We start from the raw sequence: 22,549 nt of genomic DNA, 5'->3' as shown, positions 1-22,549 counted from the left end.
AAGCTGCTCTGAAGGCATTGGCCAAAAACAAGGCTCCAGGAATTGATGGAATATCAATTGAGATGTTTCAACAAACAGATGCAGCGCTGGAGGTGTTCACTCGTCTATGCCCAGAAATATGGAAGACAGCTTCCCGGCCAACTGACTGGAAGAGATCCGTATTTATGCTTATTCCCAAGAAAGGTGATCCAACCAAATGTGGAAATTATAGAACAATATCATTAATATCACACGCAAGCAAAATTTTGCTGAAAAACGGCTGTAGCAATATATCGACAGGGAAGTGCCAGAAATTGAGGCCGGTTTCAGAAGAGGACGTGGAACCAGGGATATCATTGCTGATGTCAGATGGATCCTGGCTGAAAGCAGAGAATACCAGAAGGATGTTTACCTGTGTTTTATTGACTATGCAAAGGCATTCAACTGTGGGGATCATAACAAACTATGGATAACACTGCGAAGAATGGGAATTCCAGAACACTTAATTGTGCTTATGAGGAACCTTTACATAGATCAAGAGGCAGTTGTTCGGACAGAACAAGAGGATACTGATTGGTTTAAAGTCAGGAAAGGTGTGCATCAGGGTTGTACTCTTTCACCATACCTATTTAATCTGTATGCTGAACAAATAATACCAGAAGCTGGACTATATGAAGAAGAACAGGGCATCAGGATTGGAGGAAGACTCATTAACAACCTGCGTTATGCAGATGACACAACCCTGCTTCTGAAAGTGAAGAGGACTTGAAGCACTTACTAATGAAGATCAAAGACCACAGCCTTCAGTTTGGATTACATCTCAACACAAAGAAAACAAAAATCCTCACAACTGGACCAATGAGCAACATCACAATAAACGGAGAAAAGATTGAAGTTGTCAAGGATTTCATTTTACTTGGATCCACAATCAACAGTCATGGAAGCAGCAGTCAAGAAATCAAAAGACACATTGCAATGGGCAAATCTGTTGCAAAGGACCTCTTCAAAGTGTTGAAGAACAAAGATGTCACCCTGAAGACTAAGTGCGCCTGACCCAAGCCATGGTATTTTCAAGCCATCATATGCATGTGAAAGCTGGACAATGAATAAGGAAGGCCGAAGAAGAGCTGATGCCTTCTAACTGTGGTGTTGGTGAAGAATATTGAATATACCATGTACTGCCAGAAGAACGAACAAATCTGTCTTGGAAGAAGTGCAGCCAGAATGGTCCTTAGAGGCAAGGATGGCAAGACTGCGTCTTCCATACTTTGGACATGTTGTCAGGAGGGATCAGTCCCTGGAGAAGGGCATCATGCTTGGCAGAGTACAGGGTCAGCGGAAAAGAGGAAGACCCTCAATGAAGTGGATTGACACAGTGGCTGCAACAATGAGCTCAGGCATAACAACGATTGTAAGGATGGCTCAGGACCAGGCAATGTTTCGTTCTGTTGTATACAGGGTCGCTATGAGTCGGAACCGACTCAAAGGCACCTAACAACAACAAGAGTTGAAATTAGTGCCATGGGGTTGAGGCTTACAGGGAAAGCAAGCAAGCTGGGCTGATGTGTTCGAATAGGGAAGGATCAGGAGACTGAAGGTCACTGTGAGGTTAAAGAGCAGGTCTGGGAGGAGTGAGAAAGGAGGGATGACAGAAAGTGTCGCTGAGCTGTTTCCAACTCATAGCGAGTGACCCATGTACAACAGAACAAAACACTGCCCATCCTGTGCCATTTTCATTTCTGGCAGGTCCCTGTCAATACACAGCTGTAACTAGTTTTGAATGATCTTCAACGAAGTTTTACTTATGTGTCATATTAATGATATTGCTCGATAATTCCTACATTCTATTGGATCACCTTTCTTTGGAATGGGGACAAATATGGATCTCTTCCAGTCAGCTGGCCACGTAGCTGTCTTCCAAATTTCTTGACATAGACAAGTAAGAGCTTCCTGTACTGCATTTGTTTGTTGAAATATCTCAGTTCGTGTTCCATCAATTCCTGGAGTCTTGTTTTACACCAATCACTTCAGTGCAGCTCAGACTTCTTCCTTCAATACCATCGGTTCTTGATCATATGCTACCTCCTAAAATGGTTGAATGTCGACCAGTTCTTTTTGTTACAATGACTGTGTTTTTCTTCCATCTTCTTTTGATGCTTCCTGTGTCGTTCAATATTTTGCCCACAGGATCCTTCAAAATTGCAACTCGAGGCTTGAATTTTTTCTTCAGCTCTTTCAGCTTGAGAAATGTTGAGCATGTTCCTCCCTCTTGGTTTTCTAACTCCAGATCTTTTCACATTTCATTATAATATTTTACTTTGTCTTCTGGAGCTGCCCTTTGAAATCTTCTGTTTAGCTCTTTTACTTCATCATTTCTTCCATTTGCTTTGGCTACTCCACATTCAAGAGCAAGTTTCATAGTCTCTTCTGACATCCATTTTGGTCTCTTCTTTCTTTCCTGTCTTTTTAATGACCTCTTGCTTTCTTCACGTATGATGTCCTTGATATCATCCCACAACTCGTCTGGTCTAGTGTTCAATGTGTCACGTCTATTCTTAAGACGGTCTCCAAATTCAGTGGGATATACTCAAGGTTGTATTTTGGTTCTCATGGACTTGTTTTAATTTTTTTCATCTTCAACTTAAACTTGCCTATGAGCAATTGATGGTCTGTTCCACAGTTGGCCCCGGGCCTTGTTCTGACTGACGATATTGAGCTTTTCCATTGTCTCTTTCCACAGATGTAGGTGATTTGATTCCCATGTATTTCACCTAGTGAGGTCACGTGTATGGTCCCCATTTATGTTGTTGAAAAATGGTATTTGCAATGAAGAAGCCATTGGTCTTGCAAAATTCTATCATGCGACCTCTGGCATTATTTCTATCACCAAGGCCATATTTTCCAAGTACCAATCCTTCTTTGTTTCCAACTTCTGCTTTCCAAACACCAGTAATTATCAATGCATCTTGACTGCATGTTTGATCAATTTAAGACTGCAGATGTTGGTAAAAATGTTCAATTTCCTTATCTTTGGCATTAGTGGTTGGCACGTAAATGTAATAGTCGTATTAACTGGTGTTCCTTGTAGGCATATAGATATTATCCTATCACTGATAGTGTTGTACTTCAGGATAGATCCTGAAATGTTCTTTTTGACAATAAATCCGATGCCATTCCTCTTCAATTTGCCATACCTGGCATAGTAGACCACAGGACTGTCTGACTCAAAATGGTCAATACCAGTCCATTTCAGCTCACTAATGCCTAGGATATCGATCTTTATGTGTTCTATTTCACTTTTTGGCAACTTCTAATTTTCCTAGTTTCATACTTCACAATTTCACGTTCTGATTACTAATGGATATTTGCAGTTGTTTCTTCTCATTTTGAGTGGTTCCATATCAGCAAATGAAGGTCCCAAAAGCTTTACTTCATCCATGTTATTAAGGTCGACTCTACTTTGAGAAGGCAGCTCTGCCCCAGTCGTATTTTCAGTGCCTTCCAACCTGAGTGGCTCATCTTCTGGCACTGTATCAGACATTGTTCCACTGCTTTTCATAAGGTTTTCACTGGTCAATTTTTTCCAAAGTAGACCACCAGGTTCTTCTTCCTAGTCTTAGCCTAGAAGCTCTACCGAAACCCATCCACCATGGGTGACCCTGCTGGAATTGAAATACCAGTGGCACAGCTTCCAGCATTACAGCAACATGCAAACCACCACAGTACGACAAAGTGACAGAAATGTGCTGGAAAGGAAATCTAGATTTTCATTATGTAGAGCTGGAAGCAATGTTCTAGGAAAGGACATTACTTGATAATGGCATCCTTAAAATATTATAAGCATCCTTGGAATTCTGGTTCCAGTCAAGATGAAGTATTCCATGTGCCCTAGACTCACACAAGTTCAAGCCTGTTGTCACAGTGGTCTGTCTACCTGGGGTAACTCCCTCTCCTTACTTTCATTTCACCTTATCTTCTCAAAGTGCCATTTTTCAAGGAGCAAGTTTTAATTTCCCTTATTCCACATACACTTACAGCAAGTCATCGCTCCCTTTACCTTAAATTCCCAAAGCATCTTACCTACATTGCTGTTACATCATTAATCTCTTTTTGCCTCATATTTAAAAATTATTTACATGTGTTTCTCATATCTTGGACGGAACTAAGCTCCTTGAGGCAAGGTATATATCTGACCGACTTTTGTGTTCTTCTCAGCTCCTAGATCAGTATTTTGTATTCCAAAAATCTTTGATGAATGAAGAATTAATGATTACGTACCTTTCACTACATCACTTTAAGATTTCCAATGTCTGTGAGGAAAAGGATTGCCAGATGGCCAGCCCATCTGTTTGAGGCTCATTCTAACCAAAATGGTAAACCTCTAAAAATGTCTATAATTCTAGGCCCTATAATACTTATGGAAACCCTGGTGGCGTAGTGGTTAAGTGCTACGGCTGCTAACCAAAGGGTCAGCAGTTTGAATCTGCCAAGGCTCCTTGGAAACTCTATGGTGCAGTTCTACTCTGTCCTATAGGGTCGCTATGAGTCAGAATCGACTCGATGGCACTGGGTTTATAATACTTATACTGTGGGCTTTTCCCTAAAGGATGAGGTTGGGAATATATCTTTTATATCTTTATATACTCCATAATGCCTAATATAGTACATACACAAAGAATGGTTATTGACCTAAGTCGTTATTATCTGGGACATGCGGATGAGCCTGAACTTTGTCTCACTAAGGTTGTCTACCTATTAGATTTTTGTATGAAATGTTTGGGCAGATGAAACACAGTAAAAGACATTAGATCAGATTGACTCTGGAAAAGCTATGGTTTAAGAAAGCAGACTGTAGTCATATGTTTGTCTCCTCTCCCTCTTAAGAAGAGATAATGAGGATGAGAGGAATGAAAAAGCTATAGAATTCTGCAAAAAAGACAAGAACTAGAGAGGAATCCTCAATGAAAGGGAGACCTCCACAGATTTTTTGAAGACAGTGGTAAATGGGATAGGGGAGCCAGAACTGAAGAGGGTGCCAACTGGCCAAGCACCGTCCCTGAGAGATTCCAGACTTAGAGACAGCGAGAGTGAGAAATGGGGCTACAAGCAGGGGAATTCACTGAAGATCTTTGTACGACCCCCTCCTACTTACAGAGTGACAAAACCGCCAGGCGACCAGAAGCTGTCGTGTTTCCTCTACAGAAATTCAGCAAACTATTTCTGGGGCGCTAGAGCTGCTGGTGTGGATATTGCCATCCTAAGCTGAATCCTCTTGCTTTTTGGTGTACTGGAGAAGGGGAGTATCCCCCAGCAACCTAGCTATGAGGGTTATCACTTAACCAGATCCATTTATACACAGATCTTCCCAACAGCCTATTTCCAAATTCTTACATACGAACTAGACCCCAAGATTCATCAAGCATTTAAACAAAGCCTAAAGCACAACACAAAAAGCACAAGATAAACAAATAGGAAAATTGACCCTGGAGAATACGGAAATAATTCTGATAACAGAAGAGAACTTAAAACCAAGATAAAACAAGACAAAAAAAAAAATGCTGGCTAGTATCCTTGAAAAGGTTTGGAGAAAATATTGCACCCATAAAAAAAAGGACAAGATCCAATGGAAGAGAACCAAGGATAAGAAAGCCTCTAGGGAATTAAAACACCCACACCCAGATATTTAGACATTTCAGAATGGCAGCAATAAAGCAAAGACCCCAAAATCTTCCAGGATGAAAGACAAACAAAATGACAAAAAGAAGATACATAAAAGCAGGTCACAAACAAAAGAATAAGAATCAGACTGGCATCAGACTTCTCAGCAACCCTGGATAGTAGTAGACATTAAAGCAAGTTCTGAAGGAAAATAATTTGCAATTTAGAATTCTATACTTAGTCAAACTACCAATTAAGCATGAGGGAACAAAGAATTTTCATACATATAAGTATTTATAAGACATACCATTCATAACCTCCTGTTTTAAAAAAAAAGTCGAGGATCTAGTCCAGCAAAATGAAGGTTAAAAAAAAAAAAAAAAATGAGAAAAAGGAAGACATGAGATCAGAGAAACAGTATAAAGACCCAGGGTAACAATGAATAGAAATGCCAGGATGACAAGAAGTGTAATAAGCTCAAGAAAAAAACAAACCGAACAAAAAACCAATTATTCAGATTGGAGCAGAAGGGGTCTAGAAAGGGGCTCCACTGGAAAACAAATAAACCAACGAGTTAAAACAGGAAATAACAAACAAACCAAAATATAAATAAATACTCTCATAGATTATCTGATGAATTTTCCAATGTGGAAATCAGTATTGCAAGGCATTTTATAAAGATGCTGATGCATTTGGAAAAAATTACCCAAAAGTGCACTGAAACCCAAACAGAAGAAACAAGGGAATTATCAACACCGGGAAAATCAAAACATTAACAAAACAGAAAATGTAATAGCAGCATATAACTTAATACTAGTAAACAATATTTACAGAGTCAAGATCCCACTCAGATTAGAAGTCTAAGGACTCTAGGATCTAGGTCTCCACAAAAAAAAAAAGGAATTCAGTTCAGAAAACCTTTAATACATAATAAAGGCAAAGAATGCAAGAAAAAAAGAAAGGTAATTGGAAACTCCAGGAAATATAAAAGGCAGTATTAAAAATTTTTAGTATAGACAAAAAGCCACTTAGAACAAGCAAATAAGAACGGGAAGTCAGTGGGATTCTAGAAGAATGGAATGGCTTCTAAGTAACAGAATGAGTTTAAAACTGGAAGATATCAGGGGTATGGTAAAGAAGGCACACGTTTCTTCTCCCAAAAGAAAAACAATGAGAAGAACTACAAAAAAAAAAAAAAAAAGAAAAAAACATCAAATCTGAAAAAAAAGAATTTTTGTCTTAGCAAAATAAAATGTAGCATGGTTTTAAGCCAATGATGGAATGTATCAATCTCCTTTGATTAACACAGGGATTGTGACTTTGGAATTATAGAAAAGGAAATGGGATCAACATGGCTCAATTCTTGGTTTTTCATATAGACATAATAATATGGAAGCTATTTATTATCTTTTAACTTCTGGAATCAAATAATAGACTCAAACATACCAAGGATCATGAAGATGGCACAGGACCAGGCAACATTTCATTGTGTTAAACAGAAGGTCAACTCGACGGGAAACTAACAACCACATCAACAAAGTTGAGAAATCAAAAAATAGTGAGTATACACACATAATTAAGTAAAAAAGAAGTAATTACCAGAAGAAGCAAAACAAAAAATAGTCCAAAGTTTTTGACAGCAGAGGTCTGGCTGATTTTTTTTAAAACTGTGCACATGTATTATTTGATTATGTTAAAAGGTTAAAAAATGAATGTTTACTCTGAAACTGGAATTTTTGGCTCATGACTACCAAGAAATTAACCTTTAACATGTACTACTAGATACGTTGATTTCTACTCATCTTATTTTCTGTCCTTGGGTTATCCAGACACGGGATGGCAGTACACAAGTCCTAGGGGAACGGTACCCAAACAGCGCCCCACAGCGTATGTATGATGTAGGAAGTTTAAACTGTGAGCTACTGGTCATCTCAGGGAACTTCTACTACAAATCATCACAAAGAGGAAGATCTCCCCACTGCCAGAATAACCCTGGGTCTTACCAGACGTCCATGTTCCTGCTAGACAGAATAAGTGAAATGTCTTATATTTTCCTTTTGAAAGAACTAGGAACAGCTCAAGGATTTGCAGAGCAGAATGAAAGAGGAGCTGTCACTGAGTTCCTTAGGACTCACAGCTTGAAAGGAAAGAGGAGGCCCACAGGGGGCCTGTGGACCAGGCCCAGAGGGGAGGCTGAGCACTTCCCCAGCCCGGGGGGTGGGACCACAGCTCTTAAAGCCACAGATCTCCTCTGTAAGCACAGAGACCCTCACAGCAGGAATCCATTCACACCAGTCACCCTTGGAGACTGCTATTTATGCTAAAGAAATTTATCCCACTCCATTGTATATTACTTGTCCAGAGCTCTCTTGGATCCCTTGTTTGGGGCCTTAGTCCTACATTGTGAGGAATGGGAAGGGAGAGGCCATTTGAGAGGGCAGGGATGGCTCATGATGGGTCTGTTAGCTTTGCAGTCATTCTTTCCTTTGGGAACCAAACTCAATTTGGGTGCATTTGCTTAAAAAAAAAAAAACAAACTCATTTCAGGTTGAAGAAATGTTAGTTGTGTCTCATTCTTTTTTGCAAGAAAAATAACAGTAGAAGAAACCAAAGGCTTTCTAATGCTTATAATCCATTCTCGTGAGGAAGATGCAGTTGCCGTTATTCCAGGCGTGGGTGCGAACACTGCAGCTATAGCTCCTGAAAACTGAGAGGACCTTAAAAACAGGGGACCTTTCCTCACTAGAGAGGTGGTGCTAATCTTTATCTTGCAAAAAGTTAAGGGGAAGCCCCTTCTGAAACATTTTCTTTCCATACAGGACATAAACATACGCTACTGCTTTCAGGAATTCTGTGAGCCAAATCCTCATAAATCCTTTCAGTTGTCAGATCAATTATTTCTTCTAACAGCTAATGAACTAATAACCCTTGGAAATTTCTCCTTCCCTGGGTTTAAGAGAGAGAGAGAGAACTTGATGGGGAAAATCAATTACGGGCCACACAGCAATAAAAATAACAAATTCCTTATCATTGTTTTTTTAGAGAGAGCTTTATTTTGTCCAAGAGCTACATTCTGGACCTGCTGCCCAGGGAATCCCTCAGCTGTTAGCAAATGGGCCCTGTGTCCTGAGGGCAAATGTGCTGGGCTCTTTGTGGCTGGTGCCGGACATGAGCGCTCAAGCTGTCCCACGTGGGGGGACCCTGAAGGTCATCTGGGCCACACTCTTTCTAAAAGCAGGAATCCTTCACAAATAATTCAGGATCTGGACAATAGTAAAAAAAAAAAAAATTTCCCCCCTGATAACCAGAGGGCACACTAAACAGAAAGCATTTATCATAGGTGACAAATCTTAAGGCTGGGCAGTTTCCAGTCATAACCTTCAGGGTCAGTGGTCATCTTAGGGCTTGTGAGGATATCCCTACCTGTCATTAAATTGTCAAGGATGAAGTTCAGGGAAATGTCGCATCACTCATGGCCAGAATATGAAGTGCCAGGTATGTAATTAAGATGGTGGCTGAGCCCCAGATGGACTTCCAGAGCAGGATGGGCTAAGAAAAAAAAAAAACCTAATAAACAGGGACCACCTAGAAAGATGGCACACAAATAGTATGACCGTGGGAATATAACAGACATGCTGAACGTGGTGATGCTGCCTCTGGCTTCTGGGTCAAGGATGCTCCAGGAAATTATTTTCTTTACCTTCCACAGGCATGTTCTATCAGTAAGTAATATGTTTAAAAAGTGACAACAACAATATTCAAAATTTTGCCAGGGGCTGGGGGAGACGGGACAGAGAGTTGAGCCAAACTCAATTTCCAGCACTTGAACTGAACTCTTAGCTGAAGCAAAATCACTTGATCTCTGACGTTACTGCTCTGTCTCTAGAGGGCCACCTAGCTGACTGGGTGAACTTGCAGTCACTGTGTGAGTGACGCTGGGCACAGGGCAGGGTCATCATTCCATGAGAGCAGAAAGGCCACTCATGAGGAGCCCACACCACCCAACAGCAGGCAGGCGAGGAGGGGCCGAGGAGACACAGAACCACTTTGAGTCCTATCAGGCCACTGAAAACAAAAAGCCAGTTGCCATCGAGTCAACTCCAACTCACGGTGACCCTATGTGTTTCAGAGTAGAACTACACTCCGTAAGGTTTGGCTGTGAACCTTCCTAAGTAGATTGCCAGAGGCGCCTCTGGGCAGATTCGAACTGCCAACTTACCGGTTAGTAGCTGAGGGCTTAACTGTCTGCCCTACCCAGGGACCCACTGACAACTTGGGCAATCACAAAGTCAGGAGGGCAGGGAGCCAGGGCATTGGGGCAGCTATAACTACAACCCAGAGGGTAGAGCACTTAATGGTAAAGAAACAAAATCACAACCAAGTAAATAGCAAATGGATGAGCAGCACAGATCAGAAGAGGCAAAGATGAGAGAATGAGAGTTTGGGTCCCAGCAAGGTGGAAAGGAACACGAGGGTCCTGGTAAACAAGGGCCAGGGTCTGGCAAGTCTGAGAAAGCCAGCCAGGGTGGTTGCCAAACCAAAAAAAAACCATTGCCATCAAGTTGATTCCAACTCATAAGGACCCTACAGGACAGAGGAGAACTGCCCCATAGGGTCCAAGAAGGAGCTGGTGGATTCCACTTGTCAGCCTTACGGTTAGCAGGCAAGGTCCTAACCACTGTACCACCAGGGTTGCTAGGAGCAGCAAACCCCAAAGGGTGCCTGCTCTCCAGGTCTACTGATGACAGCCGGAAGGAAGGTGACGCTATGGTGACAGCCCACAGGTCCCTGCTCTGAGTGAGGCGAGGGTGCAGATCCCCTGGGAGGTCCTGGCAGATTCAAAGAGAAAAGGAGAGATAGGCAGGGAGAGAAGCAGAAGGAGAGAGGCTCCGTGTGCCTCCTAGTACTCATACCCAGGGCTTTATTTGAATTTATCACCTCTTATTAGCGTCTTTTGAAATGCGAATTAGCTGATTAACCACTGTTCACAGCCTTCCAACTGTTCTTTATTCTCTAGCATTCAGTAACTTTGTTCTAAATAGGCTAGGCCACAGTAGCCCACCAGGGGGAAATTATTCTCAAGGTTACAAGAACAGTGACCACAGTAAAATTACTCCCTACATTGGATGGAATCAAGTTGGGGGTGAGACTGTGCCTGGAGCCGGGCTCTAGCCACCCCTGGTTTACATACAAAGCCCTGGAGGACACTGTTTATCTCTTGTGTTAGCCCTCCAACCCATCGGTAGGATTTATGAACAAGATGCTGGAAAGCAAGACCCGCTATTTTCAACCCCCTACCACTTTTTTGTTGATTATATTCGTTTCATAAAAGGTTCATTAGTTCTAGGTCCCTGAGAACTGGCCGTACACTTGCTTTAGCTTTCTGTTTGGGACGTGAGTTCACATCCATGAACAACATGGGGTGACCTCTGGCAAAGCCTCCTTCGCACTTGCTCCTGTCTCCAGTTTGGCAACACCACACAAAGGCAGTATGGCATGTATACACTTTCCGGGCTGGGCCCCCATTCAGAGGGGACTGGAGCCTGTGCGTAATGGGTCCCCTACAGACAAAGCCAGCAAGTTTCTTAATTAAGTCTAAGTGAAAGACAGAGCCTCCTCACATCTTCAGAGAACCTTCCTTCAGGACTTCAAAAACACCCTACACTGCCTATCAAACCCAGGCACCAATAACCAGCTGACCATTTTTCTCTTTTTAAATACAGAAAGCCGAGCCTCCAGCGCCAACTCTTCAGGCTCCTCTCACTTTCCCTGCAATTGTAGACAGGCCTCTGGTTTCTAAAACAGGAAACAAAGGGACTGCTTGTGTGTCAGGGAAGGCCTCGGAGGGTCTGCGTGTCATTCCGGCCTTCCCCAAAGCACGGCACTGTCTAAAGAGCTTTTAAACTGGCTTAGCCTCACTACCATTTCCATAGGTATCAAAGAATACGCTGAAAAACCAGCATAACGTACATGTATCCCTTAAACACAAGTCCTAGGGTGGGACGATATTAAAAAAACAATTATTATCTAATTGCCTTTTCAAGCATGTGATTTCTCACCTCCCCGACGACCTGCCCCCCTCCGTCCAATCCCCAGTAGCCCTCTCTCTCTCTCTCTCTCAGGCAGGCCTTTCTGTTTTCCGGGCTTTGCTGTGATAATGTTCTCTGCAAACAGAAACCAATTATTCTGCAGCAGTAAGTCACCGGGAGTATGAATTGCTTTAATTTTTCCCCCTTTTAGCAGCTGCCCAGGGTGGGTTGGGAGGTGGACGCAATAATGAAGCTGGAATGAATACTAAAACCACACTGAGGCAGGCTGTCCTGTGGGGAAAACGATGCTCAAAAATCAGGGTCCGTTTTTGTTGCAAGAAGCTAATCAATGAGTCAGGCATGGCCGTAAATGAGCTTTCTGCTCTGAATCTGCACCGCCACTTCTCAGCTCTCCCCGGTGGGTCCTGTGCACCTGACCAGCTTGTAAAAACGTCACCTCACTGTTAAAGTGCTAAACACGCCCTGTTTTTCCTTGCCTGTTCTCTCCCTCCCTCCCCCCTTTGCCTTTTCCTCCTGCAATTCTTTGCTTTCTCATTAGAAATGCCCAGCAACGTCTGGCAGACAAAGACACCGCAAACAAAGTGTATGGAAAGGGGGGAAAAAAAATTAAAAAGGAAAAAAGTGCAGAGGAATTCTTCATTCACTGATCTCTAGAACACACTAATATCTGAAACTGTTGGCACAGCCGAAGACACTTGGGCGGCGAACAATGCGAGCAGTGATTCGAAGTCTGGGATCTTCAAATAAACGGCCTCGCTGTCAGGGCCACCAGGAAGGAGAAGAATGGCGATATTAGCTGACCTTCATCTGCTGTTTCTTCAGACCTGACTGCTGAACCTCTGTTTGCTTGTTACTGGGATCTCTTGGCTAAAAAATTTAGCATTTCCCAGGCAACTGAAGAGCCAGTTTATTAGGTAAATAAACCAAGCCTTTCGCAGTCTTTTCTCCGTGATGGCAACAGGGGTGAATCGGAATGAGGGTTGAGTTGGAGTCAGGGAGGATGACTAAGAGGCAAAGATCGCATCATTTTTCCTTCATTCCAAGCACCAATGAACAATGAAGACAGAGTTTACAAATCACGAGTGCAATACCCTGGCTTTGGTTAACTAACCCGCGTCACCCACCAAGTAAGGGGGACCAGACTCACCAAACTAGGCAACAAAAACAGCCGCCTTCTTCCTCTAGAGATCTAGATCTTCAATGACATTTCAATTACCCCACGTTGACGAGTAACTGGAGACTATATTATAACACATAAAAATGGAGTTATTGGTGGTGTATTTCATTCAGCTGCCATAATTATTTAAACGCTCTTATGTTTTTTTTATGTTATCCAAACCACTCTCTGGTGAAAATCTTAATGATGTTAATAAATAAGTAACGCAGAACTGTATCATTTTTCAGAGTCTAGATCCAGAGGGCCTCCTGGCTGTCTAGACTGTATCACAATCAGAAATTATTGTATTTCTGTGTCTGTTTACTGTTGACTGTCTCTCCTCCCTCGCTGCTGTGATATAAGCTCCATGAGGACAGGGATCACTGTTGAACCCTCACACAGCGCCCACCAGAAGCCAAAAACCATTTGTCAAACGAGGTAATGTTATTTTTACCTGCCTTTATGAAAATGCAATGTCTCTGAAAGCTCCCAGCTGCCACACCTAAAGGGCTATGAGATGAGAACAAGACTCAGTTCTTCCCGTATGGGGGCAGTTCTCTACTGAAAACGAATACAGGAGTCCAAGCTTCCTGTGGTTCCCAACTTTCCAGCGAAAACGTACCTTATAATAAATGGTAGACATGTTTACTCTTGCTTAAAGCTGGAGATCATGTAAACATATATAATATACACATTCTCAAAAAGTTACACAGTCATTAGAGACGCTTTGTTGGAAAATATGTAGACAGAAATTCTTCAGACTTCAGGAAGTGAGAAAAAACAAATCATATGGTGTATAAGGTATGATCCTACAACGGTTTTAAAAAAGGTCAACACGTGTCTATATATATACACATAGAAAAAAGATTTTAAAATATACCTAAAATGTTAATAGTGTAAGTGATAGGTTTTTATTTTTCTTGTTTGCTGTTCTCTACTTAACTATTTTTCTACAGTAAATCTACAATTATAATCAGAGAAAACCTTCAATAAGCCGTTTATGAAAAGATAATGTATTAGTAAACGCAGGGGTCTCCGCCTCAAGAGCTTTGAAACATAAATTACAGTTACGTCAATACAACAACAGGCACCCCAGGTGGTGTATGTTCACTCACACACACTCACACACACACTCTCTCTCTCTCCGTGGGTGTACACGTCTAAGGCTATGCGGCAACATCTCAGCGGATTCTGTGGGTAAGTGTGTATCTTTTTGCTTATTGACAGGAGACCGCTACACAAGTTTCGGGGAAGTTTTTCTCTCTCAGCTTGAAGCAATCCGGTTTCACATTTCCGTGTTTTAAGGGAGATTTTACTCCAGGATGCTCAGTTACTCTGAATAGGTGTGACATTCCAGGCTGATGGGTATTCATACCTGTCAACAGCTGTAAATTAGCATTTCAAAACCCTTCTAAAGTGCTTTATGAACTTTTGCAGTATGAGGATTCAGCGCCTTGCGGAAAAGCAAATACTGAGAGCAAACCCGTGAAAAGGCTTTCCACTAGGGAGGAGCAGTCAAAAGGAATGCTGAAGAAAAAGAGCCACCCAAAAAAACCAAACCCATTGTTGTCAAGTCGATTCTGACTCCTAGCGACCCTAGGACAGAGTAGAACTGCCCCACGGGGTTTCCAAGGCTGATCTTAACAGGAGCAGGCTGCCACATCTTTCTCCCGAAACAGGGACCGGGGGGTTCAAACTGCTGACCTTTCAGTTAGCAGCCTAGCGCTTAACCACTGCACCACCAGGGCCCCTTCATTAGAGATCTAGGTGCCAAATATAACTTCAGAAATCTATAGGCCCAAAATTACCACGTTGGGAATTAGGAATATAAACCCTTACCTTAAATTTTTAATTGGATACTTAAAAAAAAAAAAATTTTTTTTTTTTTTTTTAATTAGAGGGGTAATAAATATACTTGAGAGGAAAAACTCCAGGATGAAACTGGAAAACTGGCAATATTTACTCATCAAGGTTTTTCCCCTTTCGCTTCCTGTTCTGTGGTTCCTTTCCTCTCTTGTTCCTACAAGGCTACAGCTAAAAATGAGTGGAGGGCTTGAGGCTCAGAACAATTAAATACATGTTTATTTCAGCTCAAAACATTCCCTTGAAAATGTAACTTTCCCGTAAAATGGAATCAGGTAGTCCTAACTGCTCAGGAAACAATCAAAGGGAACCCAGAGCTTGGCAGATCAAGAAGACTCTTGGACAACGCCTAAGAGGACTGGAGATAGATTTCTAAAACATGTCATCTCTTCAAATGAATGTGAAAAAATATCTTGAGAATTCCAAGGGAAAATACACACTGGTTCTTAAAATAAACTTTGAAGTACAAAAATTAAAGAGAAAGAGCTGCTTCTCTGAGTACAAGACACTGTTGAAGCTGTGGAAGCAGCAGCTCACTGGTATTTCAAAGGAGGGTGAGGATTTATTCTAATTTCCACAGCCGCAGGACAGCAGGACAAAACCCTAGGGACCCTCTCTCTCCCCGTCTGTGAGGCTGCCTTGACTTTCTCCTGGGCCACTCGCTTCTTTTCCATGCCTCTCCCTCTTTTTATTATTTATTAATTGATAAGTTTTTCAAGCCTCTCATTCTTAATTACTCAAGTACAGCATAATAATTTAAGCATATAGTAATATCTTCTGGAATATGAGAGTTGTGATTGTTAAGGAGTCCTGGTGACGCAGTGGTTAAAGCGCTCGCCTGCTAATCCAAAGGTGGCCGTTCAAACCCACCAGCCCCACAGCGGGAGAAAGATGTGGCAGTCTGCTGCCATAAAAATTACAGCCTTGGGAACCTTATGGGGCAGTCTACCCTGTCCTACAGGGTCACTATGTGTTGGAATCGACTGTGGCAATGGGATTGTAGTGACCCTTAGTCACCTTTGAGTGATTCCGATTTCACGGTGACCCCATATGGAGAGCTGCATCATAGGGCTTCCCAGGCTGAAATCTTCATAGTCTCTGCTGAGGGGTAGCTAAGAGTCCAGTGAAGGACACAAATAATCAACACACGAATAATGTCCGATGTCATGCTGGACGACAAGCCCCGAGGTTGGAAGGTACTACACAGTTGCCTCAACAGTGAACTCAAACACACCAACAATCACGAAGATGGCACAGGACCGTGTGAGGCTTCATTCTATTACACACAAGGTCGCCATGAGTCGGAGCTGGCTGGACGGCGACCAACAACAACAACAACAAAGTCAGTACCTGACTGAGGAGGGGCATCCTGTTCCATGAGGACACACAGGCATGTGTCCACCATCACCCAGATGTGGAGAGAAGGGTGTCGGGAAGGTTTTCTACCACAGTCGTTCCAGCTTGACTGAACATTAGAGTCATCTGGGCAGCTTTTAAAATCCTGATTTACTACACCCCGGACAAATGACATCAGAATTTACAGGAAGGGGGACTCCAGGCACTGTTCTCTTTTAAAGCTCTCCAGGTGATTCTGCTGTGTAGCGAGAGCAGGGAACTGCTGTTCTAGGGCCTCTCCACTTAGTGTGCGTCTGTGTGCGGGCCTTGGGCCAGCAGCATCCACTCCATATCACCTGGCAGCTGCTACATAATATCTGTTTTTGTCCTTACCCCAACTGTGGGAAGGTTTGAATCCAGCCTGTTGGATTCTCAGTTCCCCTACTTCAGATCCACTGAGGCCGAGTCCGTATTTAACAAGAGCCCCAAGGGCTTTGAATGACCTGCTCTTGAGGATGTGCCTTCTAAACCGAATGCCGAAGTGCTGAACTGTTAGCAAAGAGAAATGAGGCAGCAAAAAGCAGGTATTCTGAACAGACGGAGCTACCTGTGCAAAGCCACCAAGATCAAAGAAGACCTGGGGGGTGGGGGGTAGCAACTAGTTCAGGATGGCCAGACTACAGTCCCCTGGAGAGAAGAATGTGTGGTGGGGGGGGCGGGCGGAGGGGGGTGCAGTATGGCAGGAGAGGAAGTCGGAGGGAGGAAAGAAGTGCTAAACTATGTAAACCATGCTAAGAGGTTTGGACTTTATCCTAAGGGCCCTGGGGTGCCCTGAAGGGTTTTTCAGCTAGAGATGACTCAGATTCCCTGAGCCCTCTGGGGATACCTCCTGAAGACACGCTGTTCCCCTGGGCCTCAGGGCTTTAGCTCATTTCATTCCCTTGGCCCAGAGTGGATTATCCAATACACAAGGTAAGCACAGGCTTACTTGTGCTTATTTACTAATCTGTAGTGAACAGTTTCACATGGGTTTCACTTTGATGTAGCGTGGTAAAACCCGTGTGAAATTGTTCACTACAGATCAGTAAGTAAGCTTGTTGGATAATCCACCCTTGCCTTAGCCTGAAACTCCTTACTCATTTCAAACTATCAAAATCCTACCCATCTTTTCTGCACTAACTGGATTCGAAATGCCTTCCAGTCACTGTGGCTGGAAATGACCCCTCTCTGGACCTGAACTCAACAGCACTTTGGATGAAACACTCACAGGGCCCTTATTACCAGGCTGCTTTATTTCTGAAGTTAGGTTAAAAGTTCAGCTGCTAACCAAAAGGTCAGCTGTTCGAATCCACCAGCCGGTCCCTGGAAACCCTACGGGGCAGCTTTACTCTATCCTATAAGGTCGCTATGCGTCGGAATCAACTTGATGGCAATGGGTTTGTTCTGGTTTCTTTTCCTACTCCCAGACCAAAGCTTGTCAAAGAGTAGTTCAAGGATCACCTATGGGGGGGAGAGTGTGCTTGTTAAAATGCAGACTCCCAGGCCCAAGACCCATGGAATCAGTTTCTCTGTGCATGGGGCCCAGATGTTTACATTTCCCAAAGCACTCCAGGTGACTGTCATGAGTACCAGAGCTAGAGAATCACTGCACAAGATGACGGTCTCCTGGAGACCTGGGGCCACTTTAGAATCCTAGAACCTGACATTGCACCTCAGCACCCCATCCTTGGCACACTATTACTCAGGAATTGAGTAAGTGAAATGTCTTGACTTTCTCTCTCTAGTAATCCATGATAAATTAACTAAATCAAGGTGTTTCCAAAACCAACAACAACAAAACCGTATACGCCTTAATTAAATACGGCAGAAAAGCACTTCCTCGTTCCTGACTTGAACCCAGTCTGTGCTCAGAAAGGGCTTTTTCTGCAAGAGTGGGGGATGTGCCTGGTTTCCCTCATCATGGGTAATCAACAGGCTGGATCCAAACCTTCCTACAGCTTGGGTAAGGACAAAAACAGATATTATGCATATCTGCAAGTATGCTGTAAAACTGAGAATGCCTTACCTCTGTTACTATCACTAATTTTTTTAAATTGTCATTTAAAAAAAGCCAGATGCTGTTGAGTTGATTCGGATTCCCAGGGACCCCATGTGTGTCAGAGTAGGACTGTGCTCCACAAGGGTTTCAGCGGCTGGTTTTTCAGGAGAGCACCAGGCCTTTCTTCCAAGGCGCCTCTAGGTGGCCTCCAACCTTTCTGACACCAGCCGAGCACATTATCAGTTCGCACCTCCCGGGGAAAACACTAATCACACATTATGGCGGTTGCAGCTCTGTCTTGTATTCTGGTGGCTGTGATGGTTCTTGGTCTCTCCGTTAGACTTCAAGCAAACTAGAGGCTGGGCCACAGCTTCTGCACCTCAGTGTCCTCCCTGGAGCACAGCGGTATGGAAGGGACTGAATAAAAATGTGATGCGTGGGCTAAAGACAAAGACATCACAGGAGCCTAAAGGTAATGTCCACTAGTTGGCTTGGAACCTGGACCTGTGTGGGAATTCTCCAAACACCTATTGAGGCCTGAGGCTTCTGTTTTCTCAGCCTATCAGAGAGGGAGCTGCTTCATTCCCTCCTGTGACTCTCTCTGCCTCATTGGACCATGAAAGGGCTGTGATTCTGCCCCCCATCCCCATACACAGAGACTCTCAGCATTTAACACCCCCCCAAACCCCCAAATCTCAATCTGGTGAAATTCCATTTAAAAATTCATTGCACTGAATTTTTGTAAAATGAAAATAACAAAAAGATTATTAAAGACATCTGGTTATATGAATTAACGGAGACTTTTATTACTAAACTCAACCGTAAAAACGTAAAAGTGATAAACACTGGCGTGTTTTTCTCCTATCCTTTAAATCCCAAATCCATAGTATGAATATTCGATTCCCGATTTTCCAGAAAAATCTACTTTTACAGATCCCAAACCCATTCCAAAAAGGGGAACTGCTCTTCTCCTTATTTTGATTTGTACACTGAGCATATTAACATTTAATGGCCACGCTGCATGTGGAATCGTCTCTAAGTCGTAACTGTAAGAGACTGGGTTCCTCTGGTTGTACCACCTTAAGAGTATGCTGCCAAAAATTTTAAATTAAGCAATTTCACGTGGAAATTCAGATTTCTGGATTTCCTTGAAAAATCAGAAGAGACAGCACTATCGGGCCCACATGGCTACCTGGCAACAGTCACCTGTGGCTCACGCCTTGTGAAAGGGCATGGGGTCTCTAGTCCAACGCCTCTCCACTCCAAAGTGTACCTGTTCCTGTCCCTGCCCCACTTCTGCAGGCATCTGATGCCCTGTGGTGAACACAGAGGAAGGCACGGTTCCTTTCCCAAAGACATTCATGTCCAAACATTTTTAATAAACCGAAGAGTAAAAACATATCAGCACAGAGAGAAAATAGAGTATTAGCTACAACAAGACACAACTCTTAAGTGACGCTGAAGAAGATTTGAAGCAGCGAGGACGCCAGTGTGGGCAAATGCTGATAAGCAGAAAAGCACAAACTATGCTCGCAGAGGCGGGCAGAGATTGGTGGCTCACTGGTAGGATTCCTGCCTTCCATTCAGGAGACCTGGGTCCAGTTCCCAGCCGATGCACCTCAAGCACAACCACCACCGGTCTGTCCGTGGAAGCTTGCGTGTTGCTCTGACGCTGAATAGGCTTCCGCGGAGCTTCCAGACTAAGGTGGACACGGAAGAAAAGCCTGTTGATCTAGTTCCAAAAACCAGCCAATGAAAACCCTATGGATCACAACTGTGTGATCAGCAACCCATCACAGGGATAGACTGGGCAGCATTTTGCCATATTGTGTGTGGGGTAGCCATGAATCAAGGGCTGCCTCGACAGCTGCTAACGACACCATGTTTGGAGGAGTGGAAACGAAGTGGTCTGGCTGAATGGCAAGCTTCCACAGGGGCACAGGCACGAGCGGAAGGTTTCCATAGGGGCACAGGATCAAGGTGGCGGACAAGACCGCAGGTGGAGAGACTGTGAAGGCCTCAGATCCAGGGCAGAAGAGTGTGCAGTGTGGGCTGTGTTCTGGGGCAGGCAGGCACTCTGGAAGGTTCACTGTGAGGTGCCTGGCAGAAGAAGAGCAGTGGTCAGGATGGTCAAGGTGGTAGCTGTATCTAAGGTGCACAGAAGAGAAGCGAGGGCAGACAGGGAGATAGAGGAGCCTATGCAGGAAGCTACAGCTGTAGCCCTCATGGCCGACTGAGAGTGGTGACACTGAGGATGCAGAAGGGAGAGACCCGAGTGGCTGAGAACTGCTACGTATGCCCAGTGAGCAGTAATGAAGGAAGATGAGGAGGAAGGAATCAAATGTGAAAGAAAAGGTCCGGGCTCGAGCCACTGGCAGAACATTGGCGCGAAACACAAATACTGGAGCGAGACTAGCCCTTTGCTTTGGCTTCACACGTGTACAGGTGTGAGCGTGTGCGTGTGTGTTTATGGTAGTGGGTGAGGGGTTAGATGATGAATTTGGTTTCACACATGTCGAGTGCCAGAAAATGACAGGATGATCGAGAGGAGGGTGTGTGGGCCCAGAACACACTCAGATGACAGGTGTGACCACAGGTCTGCACTGAACTGTGCGGACAGCTGGAGCTAAGGGATGGAGAAGACCCCTGAGAAAGAAGAGCGGACGCTGAAGACGAAACGCACCACAAAACCCAGAAACATTTCTACGCCGTCTCAAGAAACAGCAGAGATTTAATTCTTCAATAAGTAGCTGTAGAAACCAAACCAAACTGTTACCCTGGATACTCCCAACAACTCCAAGTTTTTACTTAGCCTTTGGAATGATGGATGGGGCTCAGTTTACCCAGGGACAGTAAAAGTTGGTGAAAGGGGGTCATTGCAACTATTGTCTCTACTGTGAGGGGCAGAGTCACAATGAAGCCATGACAAAGCTAGCTCTATTTAAACAGCCGAAATGATCACTGTAACTGTTTTCTCTCTTAAAACACAACATACTTTTAGCCATATTTCTGCTTCTCAAAGCCTCTCATACAAAGAACCCAAAAGTGGAAGATGCCAAAATAGTCCTGGGCCCTAAAGAGGCCTTCATTTATCAATTCCCAACTGGTTCCCATGCACCCCCTTGCCAGGCCCTTTCACTTTTACAGAACCAAGCTATAAATCCTGCCATCGGATCAGGGGTGGCAGCAGCAGTGGAGATGGATGTCAGACCAAGGGTGGGGAGGTGGAGTGGAATTCCCAACTGGGAACAGATAAGTATGCTCACTGGCAACGGCTGCTTCCAGATTTCTCACGGGCTGCTCCTGTTCAGACTCAACCTGCCACCCTCGCTCCCTCTTCACGCTCTCTGGGTTCCGCGCTTCCATGCCTTCCATCGTCTTGGTTTGGGTTCTTTTGTAAAAAATCAGGTTAATCAACTGTAACTATTAAAAAATAAAGGTTAATTTTCATCCTCTGCCTTTAACCTTTTTTAAAGGAGAGAAACATGTTACATGAGCAACAAACAATGAGTACATATGAACTGACTCATGGCACAGCAATTTAAGTTACAAAGTGAATCTACCTTGCTCGTGTCCCAGGGTTTGTGCTGCACAGGGACAGAAGCCTTCCCTGCACTTCCTTGTTGCTGTCATCGTCAGGTGCCGTTAAGTCGGTTCCGACTCCTAGCGACCCTATGTGCCACAGAATGAAACACTGCCCGGTACTGCACCAGCCTCACAATTGTTGTGTTTCAGTCCATTGTTGCAGCCACTGTGTCAATTCCTCTTTGTCGCTGACCCTCTACTTTATCAAGCATGATGTCCTCCTCCAGGGACTGGTCCCTCCTGATAACACGTCCAAAGTATGTGAGATGTAGTCTCACCATCCTTGCTTTGAAGGAGCATTCTGCCTGTATATCTTCCAAGACAGATTTGTTTGTTCTTTTGGTAGTCCATGGTATGTTCCTTGTAGGTGTCACCTCTTAAGGTGCCCCATTTGACTTGGGCATGGAGGGGTGAAGAGAGTGGGAGCTCTGGAAGGTTTACTACCCAGACTACTTTCCAAGACTGTGGAAGTTCCAGGTACAATGCTGAGGCCAGGGCAGCCTGCCTTTGATACTAAACTTCTTTCTTTCTGTGCTCGCTTCCCAACCCCTAGTGCTACTCTGCCCAGCTCCCAGGTACCCGGCTATCCCAGCTGTCCCCAGCCTATAAGATTCACAGTGCCACCTCATCTAGCCTGTCTCCCCTCATCTCCACAAATTATAAAATTATAAAATCATTTTCCCACTAATAAACCAATTCCCCTAACATGGATGATTTCCTGGCAATTAAAAAAAATGCTCTAAAATGAATAACAAGCTCTATGACCTCCCTCTACGCAACACCAAACTCAACCTTTTCACCTGTGTTAGTAATTTGTTGACTTACACCATGGATCATTACTTGGCAGCCAAGGGGCCAAGTCTGATTTGTAGGTATGTTTTGAGC

At 43.8% G+C, this 22,549-nt stretch overlaps 1 protein-coding gene across 2 annotated transcripts in view; it reads right to left on the bottom strand.

Moving 5' to 3' along the window:
* Positions 1 to 22,549, bottom strand: part of STX8 (syntaxin 8) — a 344,032-nt gene that overhangs the window by 85,253 nt on the left and 236,230 nt on the right. Inside the window, exon 8 of one of the 2 annotated variants that reach the window (XM_049861530.1) lies at positions 6,881 to 9,186. The exons of the other annotated variant lie outside the window; for it this stretch is intronic. Within the exon in view, the coding sequence (XP_049717487.1) occupies positions 9,104 to 9,186 (83 nt within the window). The 3' untranslated portion in view covers positions 6,881 to 9,103. Of the gene's footprint in view, positions 1 to 6,880; positions 9,187 to 22,549 lie in introns of those variants that run through there. 2 annotated transcript variants of the gene reach the window in all.

This window comes from Elephas maximus, chromosome 19 (assembly GCF_024166365.1).
Source record: "Elephas maximus indicus isolate mEleMax1 chromosome 19, mEleMax1 primary haplotype, whole genome shotgun sequence".
Taxonomy (NCBI): domain Eukaryota; kingdom Metazoa; phylum Chordata; class Mammalia; order Proboscidea; family Elephantidae; genus Elephas; species Elephas maximus.
This window is presented reverse-complemented; position numbering and strand designations above follow the sequence as displayed.